This window comes from Opisthocomus hoazin, chromosome 28, assembly GCF_030867145.1.
Source record: "Opisthocomus hoazin isolate bOpiHoa1 chromosome 28, bOpiHoa1.hap1, whole genome shotgun sequence".
Taxonomy (NCBI): domain Eukaryota; kingdom Metazoa; phylum Chordata; class Aves; order Opisthocomiformes; family Opisthocomidae; genus Opisthocomus; species Opisthocomus hoazin.
Genome location: NC_134441.1, coordinates 2,579,557 through 2,595,655, shown reverse-complemented (window position 1 = coordinate 2,595,655; position 16,099 = coordinate 2,579,557). Strand labels below are relative to the sequence as shown.

Here is a 16,099-nt window from a genome sequence, read left to right as displayed (position 1 = left end):
TGTCCCCCCCCCGTCCCCCCCCAGTACCCCCCCGCGCCCCCCATCAGCCTCGCAGCCCCTCTCTGCTCCCCCCAGTTGTCGCCCCCGTTTCTCAAACTGGGCAGCCCAGTAAGGAGCTCTCCCCAGTTGCTCCCCCTCCTTCCCAAACTGGGCAGCCCCGTACTGGACTCTCCCCAGTCGCTCCCCATCTTCCTCCAACTGGGCAGCCCAGTATGGAACTCTCCCCAGTTGCTCCCTGTCTTTCCCAAACTGGTGAGCCCAGTACCAGACTCTCCCCAGTCAATCCCCGTCTTCTTCAAACTGGGCAGCCCAGTACTGAGCTCTCCCCAGTTCTTGCCCCTCTTTCTCAAACTGGGCAGCCCAGTATCGGACTCTCTCCAGTCCTTCCGTGCTTTTCCCAAACTGGGGAGCCCAGTAAGGAACCCTCCCCAGTCATCCCCCCTTTCCCAAACTGGGCAGCCCAGTAAGGAGCTCTCCCCAGTTGCTCCCTCTCCTTCCCAAACTGGGCAGCCCAGTACTGGACTCTCCCCAGTCGCTCCCCATCTTCCTCCAACTGGGCAGCCCAGTATGGAACTCTCCCCAGTTGCTCCCTGTCTTTCCCAAACTGGGCAGCCCAGTATCAGACTCTCCCCAGTCAATCCCCGTCTTCTTCAAACTGGGCAGCCCAGTACTGAGCTCTCCCCAGTTCTCGCCTCTCTTTCTCAAACTGGGCAGCCCAGTATCGGACTCTCTCCAGTCCTTCCGTGTTTTTCCCAAACTGGGGAGCCCAGTAAGGAGCTCTCCCCAGTTGCTCCCCCTCCTACCCAAACTGGGCAGCCCAGTACTGGACTCCCCCCAGTTGCTCCCCATCTATTTCCAAACTGGGCAGCCCAGTACGGAGCTCTCCCCAGTCGCTCCCCGTCTTCCCCAAACTGGGGAGCCCAGTACCGGACTCTCCCCACCCGGGGGGGACGCAATGGGGGGCAGCGGCCGAGACCCTCCCCGCACCCCCCGGGCCGGCACGGAAGGCCCAGGTGGGATTTCCCCGGGGGAACCCCCAACGACGCAGGGTCCCCCCCGTCCCCGTGACCCCCCCATAGCGGGGGACCCCCCCGTGTCCCCCCCCCGGACACACAGACCCCCAGCCCCACACATTTGGTCACCCCTCTATTGCCTGGGGCCACGCGGGGGGCCGGGGGGGCTCTAGGTGGGGATGGCGCCGGTGGCCAGGAGGATGATGAGGATGAGGACGATGGCGCCCACGAGGCCGAGGATGAGGAGCAGCTTCACGTTCTGCCACCAGTACCGGCGGGCCACCTTCTGCGACGTCGTCTGGAAGCGCTCCGACTGCGGGGACACCCCCTGTCACCCGGGGACCCCCCTGCCACCCGGGGAACCCCCTGCCACCCGGGGAACCCCCCCTGCCACCCCAGGGACCCCCCACTGCCACCCCAGGGACCCCCCTGACACCTGGGGGACAGCCCTGTCACCCCAGGGACCCCTAACTGCCACCCTGGGGAGAGCCCTGATACCCTGGGGACAACCCTGCCACCCTTGGAGACAACCCCTGATATCCTTGGGGACCCCCAAACAGCACCCAGGGACCCCCAACTGCCACCCTTGGGGACAACTATGCGACCCTGGGGACAGTTCTGACACCCCAGGGACCCCCAACTGCCACCCAGGGACCCCCAAATGCCACCCTTGGGGACAACTATGCGACCCTGGGGACAGCTCTGACACCCCAGGGACCCCCAAACACCACCCAGGGACCCCCAAATGCCACCCTTGGGGACAACTATGCGACCCTGGGGACAGTTCTGACACCCTGGGGACCCCCAAACACCACCCAGGGACCCCCAACTGCCATCTAGGGACCCCCCACTGCCACCCTGGGGACAGTTCTGACATCCTGGGGACAGCCTTGTCACCCTGTGGACCCTCCCCAGACCACTCTGGGGACACCACTGCCACCCTGGGGACCCTTTGCCCACCCTGTACCCACCCTGGGGACCCCCCTGCCCACCCCAGGGACCCTCTACCCACCCCAGGGAACCCCACTTGCCCTGAGCCCCCCCGTCTGCCCTGGGGACCCCCCACCCACCCTGGAGAACCCCAGCTCACCCTGGAGACCTCCATGCCCACCCCAGGGACCCTGTCCCCACCCCGGGGACCCCCCACTCGCCCTAGGTTGCCCCCTGCCCACCTGGGGACCCCCACCCACCCCAGGGACCCCTGTCCACCCCAGGGAACCCCCACTTGCCCTGAGCTCCCCCGTCTGCCCTGGGGACCCCCCACCCACCCTGGGGAACCCCAACTCACCCTGGAGACCTCCATGCCCTCCCCAAGGAACCCCTGCCCACCCCAGGGACTCCCCACTTGCCCTAGGTTGCTCCCTGCCCACCCCAGGGACCCCGTACCCACCCTGGAGACCCCCTGGCCACCCCAGGGACCCTGTACCCACTTGCCCTGGGTCCCCCCGTCTGCCCTAGGGACCCCCCACCCACCCTGGAGAACACCAACTCACCCTGGAGTCCTCCATGCCCTCCCCAAGGAACCTCTGCCCACCCTGGGGACCCCCTACTCGCCCTAGGCTGCCCCGTGCCCACCCCAGGGACCCTGTACCCACCCTGGGGATCCCCTGCCCGCCCCAGGGACCTCCCATCCACCCCAGGGACCCCCCACTCACCCTAGGCTGCCCCCTGCCCACCCTGGGGACCCCCCGCCCACCCGGGGGACCCTGTCCCCCCCTGGGCCCCCCCTCACCGTGGCCTCCAGGTCCCGGCTCTTGCTGTGCAGCTGCTCCAGGTTCTCGCCCCGCGCCAGCACCCGCTCCACGTTCTGGCTCATGATGCTCTTGACGCCCTCGATCTCCCGCTGCAGCGCCCGCACGCGCCCGGCGCCCGCGACGTCACCGCCTGCGACGTCACCGCCCGCGACGTCACCCGCCCGCCTCGCTGCCCGCCTGGAGACACGGGGCCGGGCCTCAGGGTGGGCACCCAGCACCCCCGAGGGACCCCGACACCCCCCAACACCCCACCCGCGCCCTGACACCCCTGGGCACCCCACACCGACCCTGGGCGTAGAGCCAAGCGCCCCACACAGACCCCTGGCACCCCATGGACCCCCCTGCACCCCATGGACCCCCCTGGGCACCCCACAGGCACCCCCCAGCACCCCATGGACCCCCCTGCACCCCATGGACCCCCCTGGGCACCCTACAGGCACCCCCCAGCACCCCATGGACCCCCCTGCACCCCATGGACCCCCCTGGGCACCCTACAGGCACCCCCCAGCACCCCATGGACCCCACATGCACCCCATGGAACCCTCTGGGCACCCCCCAGCACCCCATGGACCCCACCTGGGCACCCCACAGGCACCCTCCAGCACCCCATGGACCCCACATGCACCCCATGGACCCCCCTGGGCACCGCACAGGTGTGCTGGGCACCCCAGGCACCCCAGAGGCACCCCCCAAACACCTTATGTACCCCTTAGGCACCCTAAAGGCACCCCCCAGTACCCCATAGGTACCCCCCAGCACCCCATGTACCCCACAGGCACCCCATGTACAGCCCTGAGCAGCCCCCAGGCACCCCCAAACACCCCCCAGGCGCCCCAAGAGCCCCATAGGGACCCCATGGCCACTTAAGCACCCCACAGACACCCCATATGCGCCCCAAACACCCCATATGCACCCCCATAGGTGCCCCAAACACCCCATAGGTGCCCCAAACACCACATAGGTGCCCCACAGGTGCACTGGGAGCCCCGTAGGCGCCCCATAGACACCCCATAGCCACTGAAGCACCCCATAGGCACCCCATACACCCCAAAGGCACCCTGGGAGCCCCGTAAGCACCCATCTGTGCCCCAAACACCCCACAGGCACCCCCAAGCACCCCATATACCCCCCGAGGGCAGCCCATAGGCACCCCAGAGCCACCCAGGCACCCCCAAGCACCCCATAGGCACCCCATATGTGCCCCAAACACCCCATAGGTGCCCTGGGAGCCCCACAGGTGCCCCATAGACACCCCATAGCCACTCAAGTACCTCATAGGAACCCCAAACACCCTGTGTGCCCCCCATGTGCACCCTGAGCACCCCCTGGGCATCTCCCAGCACCCCACAGGCACTCCCAAGCACCCCACAGGCACCCCAAAGGTGCCCTGGGAGCCCCACGGGCACCCCAAACACTCCATAGGCGCCTCATATGTGCTCTGGGAGCCCCACAGGCACCCCACAGCCACTCAAGCGCCCCATAAGCACCCCAAACACCCCATAGGCATCCCATATGCACCCCGAGCACCCCACGGGCATCTCCCAGCACCCCACAAGCACCCCCAAACACCCCACAGGCACCCTGGGAGCCCCATAAGCACCCATCTGTGCCCCAAACACCCCACAGGCACCCCCAAGCACCCCATATACCCCCCGAGGGCAGCCCATAGGCACCCCAGAGCCACCCAAGCACCCCCAAGCACCCCACAGGCACCTCCAAGCACCCCATAGGCACCCCATATGTGCCCCAAACACCCCACAGGTGCCCTGGGAGCCCCATAGGTGCCCCATAAACACCCCATAGCCACTCAAGTACCTCATAGGAACACCAAGCACCCCATATGCCCCCCATATGCACCCCGAGCACCCCCTGGGCATCTCCCAGCACCGCACAGGCACCCTGGGAGCCCCATAGGCACCCATCTGTGCCCCAAACACCCCACAGGCACCACTGAGCACCCCATATGCCCCCCCACAGGCACCCCATAGCCACTCAAGCACCCCAAGCACCCCACAGGCACCCCCAACCACACCGTACGCCCCCTATATGCACCCCGAGGACCCCCCGGGCATCTCCCAGCACCCCACAGGCACCTTCAAGCACCCCATAGGCTCCCTGAGAGTCCCACAGACCCCCCATATGTGCCCCAAACACCCCATAGGCACCCCATTTGTGCCATGGGAGCCCCACAGGCACCCCAAAACACCCCATAGACACCCCATATGTGCCCCGAGCACCCCATAGGCGCCCCATAGGTGCCCTGGGAGCCCCACAGGCACCCCATAGCCACTCAAGCACCCCATAGGCACCCCAAACACCCCATATGCCCCCCATAGGCACCCCAAGCACCCCCAGAGCGTCTCCCAGCACCCCACAGGCACCCCCCCAGGCACCCCGGGAGCCCCACGGGCACCCCACAGGCACTCCAAACACCCCATAAGCACCCCATATGTGCCCTGGGAGCCCCACAGGCACCCCATAGCCACTCAAGCGCCCCATAGGCACCCCAAACACCCCACAGACACCCCATATACACCCCAAACACCCCAGAGGCGCCCCAAAGGTGCCCTGGGAGCCCTATACGCACCCCATGGCCACTCAAGCGCCCCACAGGCACCCCCAAGCACCCCATATGGGCTCCGAGCACCCCCGGGGCGTCTCCCAGCACCCCCCAGGCACCCCCCAGGCACCCCCGAGGCCCCCCAAACGCCCCCCATGGGCACCCCAGGGACACCTGAGCGCCCCCCAGGCCCCCCAAACGCCCCCCGAGCCCCCCCCCGGAACCCCGGCCCCACCATGGCCGGCCCCGCTCCGCTCCGCTCCCGCCGCGGCCCCGCCCCGGGCTTCCGGGATCGGCGGCGCCGCGGGGGCGGGGTCAGGGGGCGCGGCGGGGTCAGGGGGCGCGGCGGGGTCGGGGGGTGACAGGGGATTGGTGGGCGGAGGGGGGACGAGGGAGGGGGGTGAGGCGCGCGCCCCCCGCCCCTTACGCCGAGGGCGGTGGCGATTGGCGGCCGCGCCCCGTGACGTAGAGGGGAGGGGCGGGCCGGGGGGCGTGGCCGTAGCGATGGCGGCGGCGGAGGGTGCGGAGCGGGGCTGCGGGGGTGCGGGACCCCGTGACCCCGTGACCTCGTGACCCCTGATCCCTGACCCCGCTTGCAGGCCCGGCCCGGCGGAGGCGACCGGAGCGGGGGGGAGCGGCGGGGCCTCCCCCCGACCCCCCCCCGGCCCCCCCCGCGAAGGAGCCCGGTGCGGGACCCGGTGCGGGGCCCGGCCTGGCCCGGCGGCTCCTGGGCTTCGAGCTGCGGGACCTGACGCGGTGGCACCGCTTCGTGCGGCTGCTGCACCGGCCCGAGGACCCCGCCGCGCTGGGCGCCTTCCGGGCCGCCTTCGGTGCGGGGGGGCGGCGGGAGCGGGGGGGAGCGGGGCGGCCGGGGGGGATCGGGGGTCTGGGGGGATCGGGGAGTCCCGGGGGGATCGGTGGAACCGGGGAGGATCTGGGGGTCCCGGGGGAATTGGGGTAACCGGGGGGGCTGGGAGGGATCGGGGGAGTTTGGGGGGTCTGGGGGGCCCAAGGCTTTGGGGTCCGGGGGGATCAGGGGGGCGGAGGGGATCGAGGGGGCCCAGAGGAGCCGGGGAAATCGGGGTCACCAGGGGGATCGGGGGGGGGCCCGAGGGTTTGGGGTCCGGGGGGGTTCAAGGGGTCATGAGGGGATCGGGGGGGGGGGGGGGGCCGGGGCTTTGGGGGGGCCGGGAGAACCGGGAGGGATCGGGGGGGGGGGGGGGGGGAGGGGCCGGGGGGATCAGGACTTTGAGGGGGGTCCCAAACCCTTGGGGGGGGGGAGGTTCCCAGGCATCCGGGGGGGGTCCCAGACCCTCGGGGGGGGAGGTTCCCAGGCATCCTGGGGGGGGTCCCAAACCCTCGGGGGGGGTCGCAGACCCTCGGGGGGGGGTCCCAGACCCTCGGGGGGGGTCCCAAACCCTCGGGGGAGGTCGCAGACCCTCGGGGGGGGTCCCAAACCCTCGGGGGGGGGTCGCAGACCCTCGGGGGGGGTCCCAAACCCTCGGGGGGGGGGGGGGGGGGGCCCTCGCGTCCGGGCGGTGCCACGTCAGCGCGGGAGCGAAGGTCGAGGCGGGGGTCAGTGCCCGGCCGGGCCCCCCCAGGCCGCGGGGGGGGGTTGGGGGGGGGGTGCCCGGCCGCTGACCCCCCCGCCCCCCCCAGGGCTGCTGATGGCGCTGGACGTGCCGCAGGAGCGCGGGCTGGCGCAGCTGGAGCGCCGGTTCCTGCCCGGGCTGGAGCTGTGCCGCTTCCCGCTGCTGCCCGCCCTGCGGCCCCTGCCCCTCGAGTGGATGTACCTGCTGTACGCCGCCATGGCGCTGGGTACGGGGCGCGGGGGGACAGGGGGGCGGGGGGGACACACGGGGGACGGGGGGACACATGGGGGGACACATGGGGGACGGGGGGACACAGGGGGGGACAGAGGGGGGACATGGGGACACACAGGGGGATGTGGGGACACACGGGGGGACGTGGGGACACATGGGACAGAGGGGGGACGTGGGGACACACAGGGCATTTAGGGACACGCAGGGGGACAGAGGGGGGACATGGGACAGAGGGGGGATGTGGGGACACACGGGGGATGTGGGGACACACGGGGACAGAGGGAGGATGTGGGGAGACATGGGACAGAGAGGGGACATGGGGACACACAGGAGATGTGGGGACACACAGGGGGACATGGGGACACAGGGACAGAGAGGGGTACATGGGGACATGGGGATGTGGGGACAGGGCGGGACATGGGGACATGGGGTGTGGGGACAGAGAGCGGGACATGGGGGGGATGTGGGGACACGGGGGGGACATGGGGACGGGTGGGGATGTGGGGACACACAGGAGGGACAAGGGGGATGCGGGGACAGAGGGGGAAAGTGGGGACATAGGAGGGACACGGGGGGACAGGGACAGAGAGGGGGACATGGGGCCACACAGGGGGACGTGGGGACACATGGGACAGAGGGGGATGTGGGGGGAGTTGGGGGGACATGGGGACAGAGGGGGATGTGAGGACAGAGCGGGGGACGTGGGGGCAGCACTGGGGCAGCGATGGGAGCGGTGGTGGGGACTGGCCCTGTGGTGGGAGTGGGGCACTGGGACGGGCACGGGGACAGGGATGGGGACAGGGATGGGCATGGGGACAGGGATGGGAGCTGGGATGGGCATGGGGACAGGGACGGGAGCTGGGATGGGCATGGGGACAGGGATGGGGATGGGGACGGGGATGGATACTGGGATAGGTACTGGGACAGGGATGGGTACTGGGATGGGCATGGGGATGGGCACAGGGACAGGTATGGGTATTGGGATGGGTACTGGGACAGGGATGGGGACGGGGATGGATACTGGGATGAGTACTGGGATGGGTGCTGGGCATGGGCACTGGGATGGGCACTGAGACAGGCATGGGAATTAGTATGGGTACTGGGATGGCTACTGGGACAGGGATGGGCACTGGGATGGGCACTGGGATGGGGCCGGGCACTGGGCCGGGCACCGGGGCAGGAGGGGCAGCGGGGGTGGCGCGGGGCCGGCCCCGTCGGTGGGTGGCAGCGGGCGGTGCGGGCGCAGGGGCGCTGGGCGTGCTGTCGGGGTGCTGCTACCGGCTGAGCTGCGGCGCCTTCCTGGGGCCCTACTGGTACCTGCTGCTGCTGGACAAGGGCGCCTGGAACAACCACTCCTACCTCTACGGGCTGCTGGCCGGGCAGCTGGCGCTGCTGGGCGCCGACCGCTACGGGTGCGTCCCCGCCGCTCCACCTGGGGACCCCGGCACCCCGCCAGGGCACCCCGCCACCCTGCCAGGGCACCCCAGCACCCTGCCGGGGCACCCCGCCACCCTGCCAGGGCACCCCAGCACCCTGCCGGGGCACCCCGCCACCCTGCCACCCCGCCAGGGCACCCCGCCACCCTGCCAGGGGACCCCGCCACCCCGCCAGGGCACCCCGCCCGGGCACCCCGCCACCCTGCCAGGGCACCCCGCCACCCCGCCAGGGCACCCCGGCACCCCGCCACCCCGCCCGGGCACCCCGCCACCCCGCCAGGGCACCCCGCCACCCCGCCACCCCGCCAGGGCACCCCGGCACCCTGCCAGGGCACCCCGCCACCCTGCCCGGGCACCCCAGCACCCTGCCACCCCACCAGGGCACCCCGCCACTGCCCCAGTGCCACCACTGCCATCCCCCACCATGGTCCCCCCATCATGGCACCCTGCCACCACCACGACCCCGCTGGCACCACCCTGCCATGGCACCCCACCATGGCACCCCTGCCACTGCCACCCCACCATGGCACCCCTGCCATGGCCACGACCCCGTCACCACACCCCCACCATGGCATCACCACCATGGCACCCCTGCCACCAGCATGACCCTGTCATGGCACCCCTGCCATGGCACCCCTGCCACTGCCACCCTGCCACCAGCATGACCCCACCACCACACCTCCACCATGGCACTGCCATCGTGGCACTGCTGGCACCACCATGACCCCACCATGGCACCCTGCCACCACCACAGCCCCGCTGGCACCACCCTGCCACTGCCACCCCACCATGGCACCCCGCCACTGCCACAATCCCACCACTGCCATCCCCCGCCACGGTCCCGCCATCGTGGCACCCCTGCCACTACCACAGCCCCACCATGGCACCCCTGTCACTGCCACCCTGCCACCACCACGATCCCCTCACCGCACCTACACCATGGCACCACCACCATGACCCCGCCATGGCACCCCTGCCGCTGCCACCCTGCCACCACCACAACCCTGCTGCCACCACCCTGCCATGGCACCCCCACCACGGCACCCAGGGGTATTCCTGGTGTCCCCGGGGCTGGGTGTCGCCAATGGGTGTCCCCAGGGGTGTTCCTGGTGTCCCCATGGCTCTGTGTCCCCCATGGGTGTCCCCAGGGGTGGTCCCGTGGCTCGATGTCCCCAAGGGGTGTCCCCGTGGCACTGTGTCCCCCAGGGGTGGCCCCATGGCTCTGTGTCCCTCAGGGGTGTCCCAAGGGGTGTTCCTGATGTCCCCATGGCTCTGTGTCCCCCATGGGTGTCCCCAGGGGTAGTCCTGTGGCTTGATGCCCCCAAGGGGTGTCCCCGTGGCACTGTGTCCCCCAGGGGTGGCCCCATGGCTCTGTGTTCCTCAGGGGTGTCCCAAGGGGTGTTCCTGGTGTCCCCAGGGGTGTCCCCATGGGGTGGTCCCAGTGTCCCCATGGTGCCATGTCCCCAGGGGGGTTCCTGGTGTCCCCAGGGGTGTCCCCATGGGGTGGTCCCAGTGTCCCCATGGTGCCATGTCCCCAGGGGGGTTCCTGGTGTCCCCAAGGGTGTCCCCATGGGGTGGTCCCAGTGTCCCCATGGTGCCATGTCCCCAGGGGTGTTCCTGGTGTCCCCATGGGTGTCCCCATGGCTCTGTGTCCCCAAGGGGTGTCCCCAGGAGTGGTCCCGCTGTCCCTCACAGCCCCGCGTCCCCGTGGGGTGGTGGCACGTGACCCGGCCTGGTCACCCCCTCTTCTCCGGGCTGTGTGTCCCCCCCCCCCGGTGTCCCCGCAGGTCCCTGGACGGGCTCTTCCGTCCCCAGAAGAGGAACGCCCACGTGCCGCTGTGGAACTACGCCCTGCTGCGCGCCCAGGTGGGCGCCCGGACCCCCGGGGTGTCCCCCCCCCCACCTCGTCCCCCACCCCGGGGTGTCCCCCCCCGTCACCCACCCACCTCCGTCACCTCGTCCCTCCAGATCTTCATCGTCTACTTCATCGCCGGGCTGAAGAAGCTGGACGCCGACTGGGTGGGCGGCTACTCCATGGGCTCCCTCGCCCGCCACTGGCTCTTCGCGCCCTTCAGGTGAGGAGGAGGAGGGTGAGGAGGGTGAGGAGGGTGCCGGGGTGAGGAAGAGGAGGGTGACGGCCCCCCCGCCCGCAGGCTGGTGCTGTCGGAGGAGCTGACCAGCCGGCTGGTGGTGCACGGCGGGGGGCTGGCGCTCGACCTCTCGGCCGGTTTCCTGCTCTTCTTCGACGCCACGCGGCCCCTCGCCCTCCTCTTCGTCACCTACTTCCACTGCATGAACTCGCAGCTCTTCAGCATCGGTGAGGGACGGGGGCACCCCCCCAGGGCACCCCAAAAACACCCAGCAGAGCGCAGGGGATGCCTTGGGCATCCCCAAAACACCCCAGGCCAGGGCAGGGGCATCCAGGCACCCCCCCCAGGGCACGCCCAGATGGGTGGGGGCACCCATGCACCCCCAAAACACCCAGGAGAGTGCAGGGGATGCCTTGGGCACCCAGGCACCCTCCTATGCCCCCCCCAAACACCCCCAGCTTGGGCAGGGGCACCCCTGGAGCACCCCGAGCCAGGGCAGGGGCACCCAGGCACTCCCCCCACCCCAAAACACCCTGAACCAGGGCAGAGACGCCCTCTGACCCCCCCCCAGAGCACCCCTAACCTGGGCAGGGGACACGGGCACCCCTGAAACACCCCCAGCCTGGGCAGGGGACACCTGGGCACCCCCAAAACAGCCTGAACCAGGGCAGGGGCACCCAGGCACCCCCCAAAGCACCCCCAGATGGGGTGAGGACACCCGAGAACCCCCCCAAAACAGCGCAGGGGACCATTGGGCACCCCCAAAACACCCTGAGCCAGGGCAGAAACACCCTGTGACCCTCCCCCTCAGAGCACCCCTAACCTGGGCAGGGGCACCCAGGCACCCCCCAAAGCACCCCCAGATGGGGTGGGGGGCACCAAAGCACCCCCAAAACACCCAAGACAGCACAGGGGACTCCTTGGGCACCCCCAGAACACCCCGAGCTGGGCAGGGGCACCCGGGCACCCTCCTATGCCCCCCCTGAAACATCCCCACCCTGCGCAGGGGATCCTGGGCACCCCCAAAAGACCCTGAGCCGGGGCAGGGGCACCCCGAACTAGGGCAGGGGCACCTGGGCACCCCCCAAATCACCCTCAGCATGGGCAGGGGCACCCACAAAAGACCCCGAGCCAGGGCAGGGGCACCTGAGAACCCCCAAAACACCCAAGACAGCGCAGAGGACCCCGGGCACCCCCAAAACACCCCAAGCCAGGGCAGGGGCACCCCCTGAATCACCCCCACCCTGGGCAGGGGCACCCCTGGAGCACCCAGAGCCAGGGCTGGGGCACCCGGGCACTCCCAAATCACCCCCACCCTGAGCAGGGAACCCCTGGGCACCCCCAAAACACCCCGAGCCAGGGCAGGGGCACCCTCTGACCCCCCCCCCAGAGCACCCCTAACCTGGGCAGGGGCACCCAGGCACCCCCCAAAACACCCCTAGCCTGGACAGGGGACACCTGGGCACCCCCAAAACAGTCTGAGCTGGGGCAGGGGCACCCCTGGAGCACCCAGAGCCAGGGCAGGGGCACCCAGGCACCCCCCAAAACACCCCTAGCCTGGGCAGGGGACACCTGGGCACCCCCAAAACAGCCTGAGCCAGGGCAGGGGCACCCAAGCACCCCCCCCAAATCACCCCCACCCTGGGAACGGGACCCCTGGAGCACCCCCAACCTGGGCAGGGGCACTGAGGCACACCCAGTCTGGGCAGGCGACACCTGGGCACCCCCAAATCACCCCCAGCATGGGCAGGGGCACCCTCCCACCCCCCCCAATCACCCCCCCCCGGGCAGGGCCCCCTCCCCACCCACCACGGGGGTCCCTGAGGGTGCCGTGCCCCCCCCCAGGGATGTTCCCCTACGTCATGCTGGCCAGCAGCGGGCTGTTCTGCCACCCCAGCTGGCCCCGCCGGCTCTGCGCCCGCTGCCCGGGCTGGCTGCGGGGGGGGCTGCCCAGCACCCAGCCCCCCCAGCGCAGCCCCGACTGCCACTACGGGGGGCGGGGGGGCCTTCGGCCTCGCCAGCACCTGGCCGCCGCCTTCACCATCCTCTACGTGCTGGCGCAGCTCTTCCTGCCCTACTCCCACTTCATCACCCAGGTGGGGGCACTGCCGGGGGCGGGGGGGGCACTGGGGGGGCACATGGGGGGCATCTGGGGGGACGTGAGGGCGTTTTTTTGGAGGGGGGGGATTTGGGGGACATGGAGGGGGTATTTTGGGGGACGTGAGCGCATTTTTTTGATCAGGGGGGTATTTCTGGGCATGGGGGGGTATTTCTGAGGATGGGGGGGTATTTGGGGGGACATGGAGGGGGCATTTTGGGGGCTGTGAGGACATTTTTTTGATTGGGGGGTATTTCTGGGGATGGGGAGGTATTTGGGAGACATGGAGGGGGCAATTTGGGGGACGTGAGGGCATTTTTTTTGGATGGGGGTATTTCTGGGGATGGGGGGGATTTTAGGGGAGATGGGGGGCATTTTGGGCGACTTGAGGGCGTTTTTTTGATTGGGGGGGTATTTCTAGGGATGGGGGCTATTTTGGGGGACACGGGCATTGTGGGGGACGTGAGGGCATTTTTTTGGATGGGGGGCATTTTGGGGGCTGTGAGGGTATTTTTTTGGATGGGGGGTATTTCTGGGGATGGAGGGTAGTTTTTAAAGCACGGGGGGGGCACTTTCAGGAACGGGGGGGTGTCTTTTAGGGACACGGGGGATATTTTTGGGGACACAAGGGTCATTTTTGGGGACGCGGGGCGGGGTGAGAGTTGGGGCCTGGGGATGTGGGGGGGGGTTGGGGGGGGCATGTTAACAAGGGGGGGGCACGTTAACAAGGAGGGGGGGCACAGAGGTTGTTACTCCATGGGAAAGGGCTGCACCGGGGGATGGAGAAGGGGGGATACCGGGGGTCCCCATCCCCTCCCCGTCACCGGGGGGGGGGGCCACACACACTGCTGCCCCCCCCCACGTCTCCCGTCCCCCCCCCCCAGGGCTACAACAGCTGGACCAACGGCCTCTACGGCTACTCCTGGGACATGATGGTCCACTCCCGCTCCCACCAGCACGTCAAGATCACCTACCGCGACGGGCTCACCGGGGAGGTGGGCTACCTCAAACCGGGGGTGAGCGGGGACCCCGGGGCGGGGGGCGGCGGGAGGGGGGGTTCCCCGCTGCCGACGCAGCCCCCCCCTCCCCGTGTAGGTGTTCACGCAGACGCGGCGCTGGAAGGACCACGTGGACATGCTGAAGCAGTACTCGACCTGCCTGAGCGAGCTCCTGCCCCGCTACAACGTCTCCCAGCCCCAGCTCTACTTCGACATCTGGGTCTCCATCAACGACCGCTTCCAGCAGAGGTTTTTGGGGGGGGGGGTATGGAGTTTAGGGGTGCGGGGAGCGGTTTGGGAGTGCTGACGGCGCGTCCCCGCAGGCTGGTGGACCCGCGGGTGGACCTGGTGCGGGCACCGTGGTCCCCGTGGAGCCCCACGCCCTGGGTGCTGCCGCTGCTGCTGGAGCTGTCGCCGTGGCGCGAGCGGCTGCGGGAGCTGGAGAGCCGGCTGGACGGACACACCGACGCCGTCTTCATCGCCGACTTCCCCGGTACGGGGGGGAACCCCTGGGGTTTGGGGGGGCGCCCTGAGGGTGGGGGGGATCCCCCATATTGCAGCTCTGCGGAGAGGGACTGGGAGTGCTGGGGGACGACAGGGTGACCATGAGCCAGCAGCGTGCCCTGGGTGCCAAGAAGGCCAATGGGATCCTGGGGTGCATCAAGAAGAGTGTGGGCAGCAGGGCGAGGGAGGTTCTCCTCCCCCTCTGCTCTGCCCTGGGGAGGCCCCATCTGCAGTGCTGGGTCCAGTGCTGGGCTCCCCGGTGCAAGAAAGATGAGGAGCTACTGGAGAGAGCCCAGTGCAGGGCTGCGAGGATGAGGAGGGGACTGGAGCATCTCTCCTGCGAGGAGAGGCTGAGGGAGCTGGGCTTGTTCAGCCTGGAGAAGAGAAGGCTGAGAGGGGACCTTAGAAATGCCTCGAAATATCTGCAGGGTGGGGGTCAGGAGGACAGGGCCAGACTCTTTCCAGTGGTGCCCAGCGACAGGACAAGGGGCAACGGGCACAAACTGAAGCAGAGGAAGCTCCAGCTGAACCCGAGGAAGAACTTCTTCCCTCTGAGGGTGCCGGAGCTCTGGCCCAGGCTGCCCAGGGAGGCTGTGGAGTCTCCTTCTCTGGAGATATTCCAGCCCCGCCTGGCCGCGGTGCTGTGCCCCCTGCTCTGGGTGACCCTGCTTCGTTAGGAGCTTGGACTAGATGACCCCCAGAGGACCCTCCCAACCCCTGCCACGCTGGGATATCCTCAGAGCACCCCCATTTCTCGTTCCCCAGGCCTGCACCTGGAGAACTTCGTCAGCCAGGACCTGGGGAACACCAGCCTGCAGGTGCTGCGGGGAGAGGTGCTGGTGGAGCTGGTGGAGCAGCGCCGCAACCACTCGCTGCGGGAGGGCGAGGGGATGCAGGTGAGGGTCCCTGGGGGGGGCGTTACAGAGGGGAAGGGTCCCCGCAGGGTGCTGACGCCCCCTCCCCGCGCCCAGCTGCCGGCGGGGCAGTACCACAAGGTGCACACGGTCTCGCCGGAGCCGTCCTGCTACATGTACCTCTACGTCAACACCACGGCGCTGGCGCTGGAGCGCGAGCTGACGCGGCTGCAGGAGCTGCGCGACCGCGTGCGCAACGGCACCGGTGAGTCCAGGGGGGCTGGGGGGGGGGGGGTTCTGGGGGAACCCCCCCACCCGGTCGTCCCCCCCCAGCTCAGCTTTTTCTGGTGGGTGTGTCACCCCCCCCAGCGAAGGAGCCGCTGCCCCCCGAGCTGCGGCCCATCCTGGGGGAGCCGCCGGCGGCGGGGGTCGCGCTGGACCCCGTGGTGTCGGCGTTCCTGCGGCGGGAGCGGCGGCTGGAGGAGCGGAACCGGCGGCGGGAGGCCGGCCTGGCCCAGCGCCTCCACCGCTTCCTCCGCAAGAAGTTCTACCTCTTCCGCCGCAGGTGAGGGACCCCTAAATCCCCTTTTCTCCCCCTAAAATCCCCTTTTCTCCCCCAAAATCCCCTTTTCTCCCCCCAAATCCCCTTTTCTCCCCCCAAATCCCCTTTTCTCCCCCTAAAATCCTCTTTTCTCCCCCTAAAAATCTCGTCTCCCCCCCGCCCCGCAGCATCCTCATGACCTGCATCTCCCTCCGCAACCTGGCGCTGGGCCGGCCGCCGCCGCAGCAGCTGGCGCGGGAAGTGGCCTTCGCCGACTGGCGCGGCGAGGAAGAGGAGGCTCGGCCCGAGGGCAGCGGGGTGGAGCGGGGGGACCCCGAGCTCTGAGCGACCCCCCCACACACAATAAACTCGCTTTTTGCAAGCCCGCTGCCTCAGTTTCCCCGCCCCCCTCCCCGCCGCGGGGCGCA

General features: G+C 69.5%; 2 protein-coding genes across 2 annotated transcripts; one reads left to right on the top strand and one right to left on the bottom strand.

The window, feature by feature from the left end:
• Positions 1–1,133: 1,133 nt before the first annotated feature.
• VAMP8 (vesicle associated membrane protein 8) lies at positions 1,134–5,636 on the bottom strand (the record flags this gene model as incomplete). Its single annotated transcript, XM_075444552.1, has 3 exons — positions 1,134–1,326; positions 2,746–2,944; positions 5,563–5,636. Coding segments are annotated over 3 exons (417 nt in total), but the record flags the coding sequence as incomplete, so codon positions are not given.
• A 173-nt stretch (positions 5,637–5,809) lies between these two features.
• GGCX (gamma-glutamyl carboxylase) lies at positions 5,810–16,053 on the top strand. Its single transcript, XM_075444555.1, has 15 exons — positions 5,810–5,847; positions 5,927–6,157; positions 6,987–7,145; positions 8,397–8,562; positions 10,374–10,452; positions 10,555–10,661; positions 10,740–10,903; positions 12,522–12,772; positions 13,659–13,790; positions 13,870–14,021; positions 14,096–14,265; positions 15,042–15,172; positions 15,248–15,395; positions 15,500–15,695; positions 15,860–16,053. The coding sequence occupies exons 1-15, from the start codon at positions 5,832–5,834 to the stop codon at positions 16,014–16,016; spliced, it is 2,259 nt and encodes a 752-aa protein (XP_075300670.1). The 5' UTR covers positions 5,810–5,831; the 3' UTR covers positions 16,017–16,053.
• Positions 16,054–16,099: the final 46 nt, after the last annotated feature.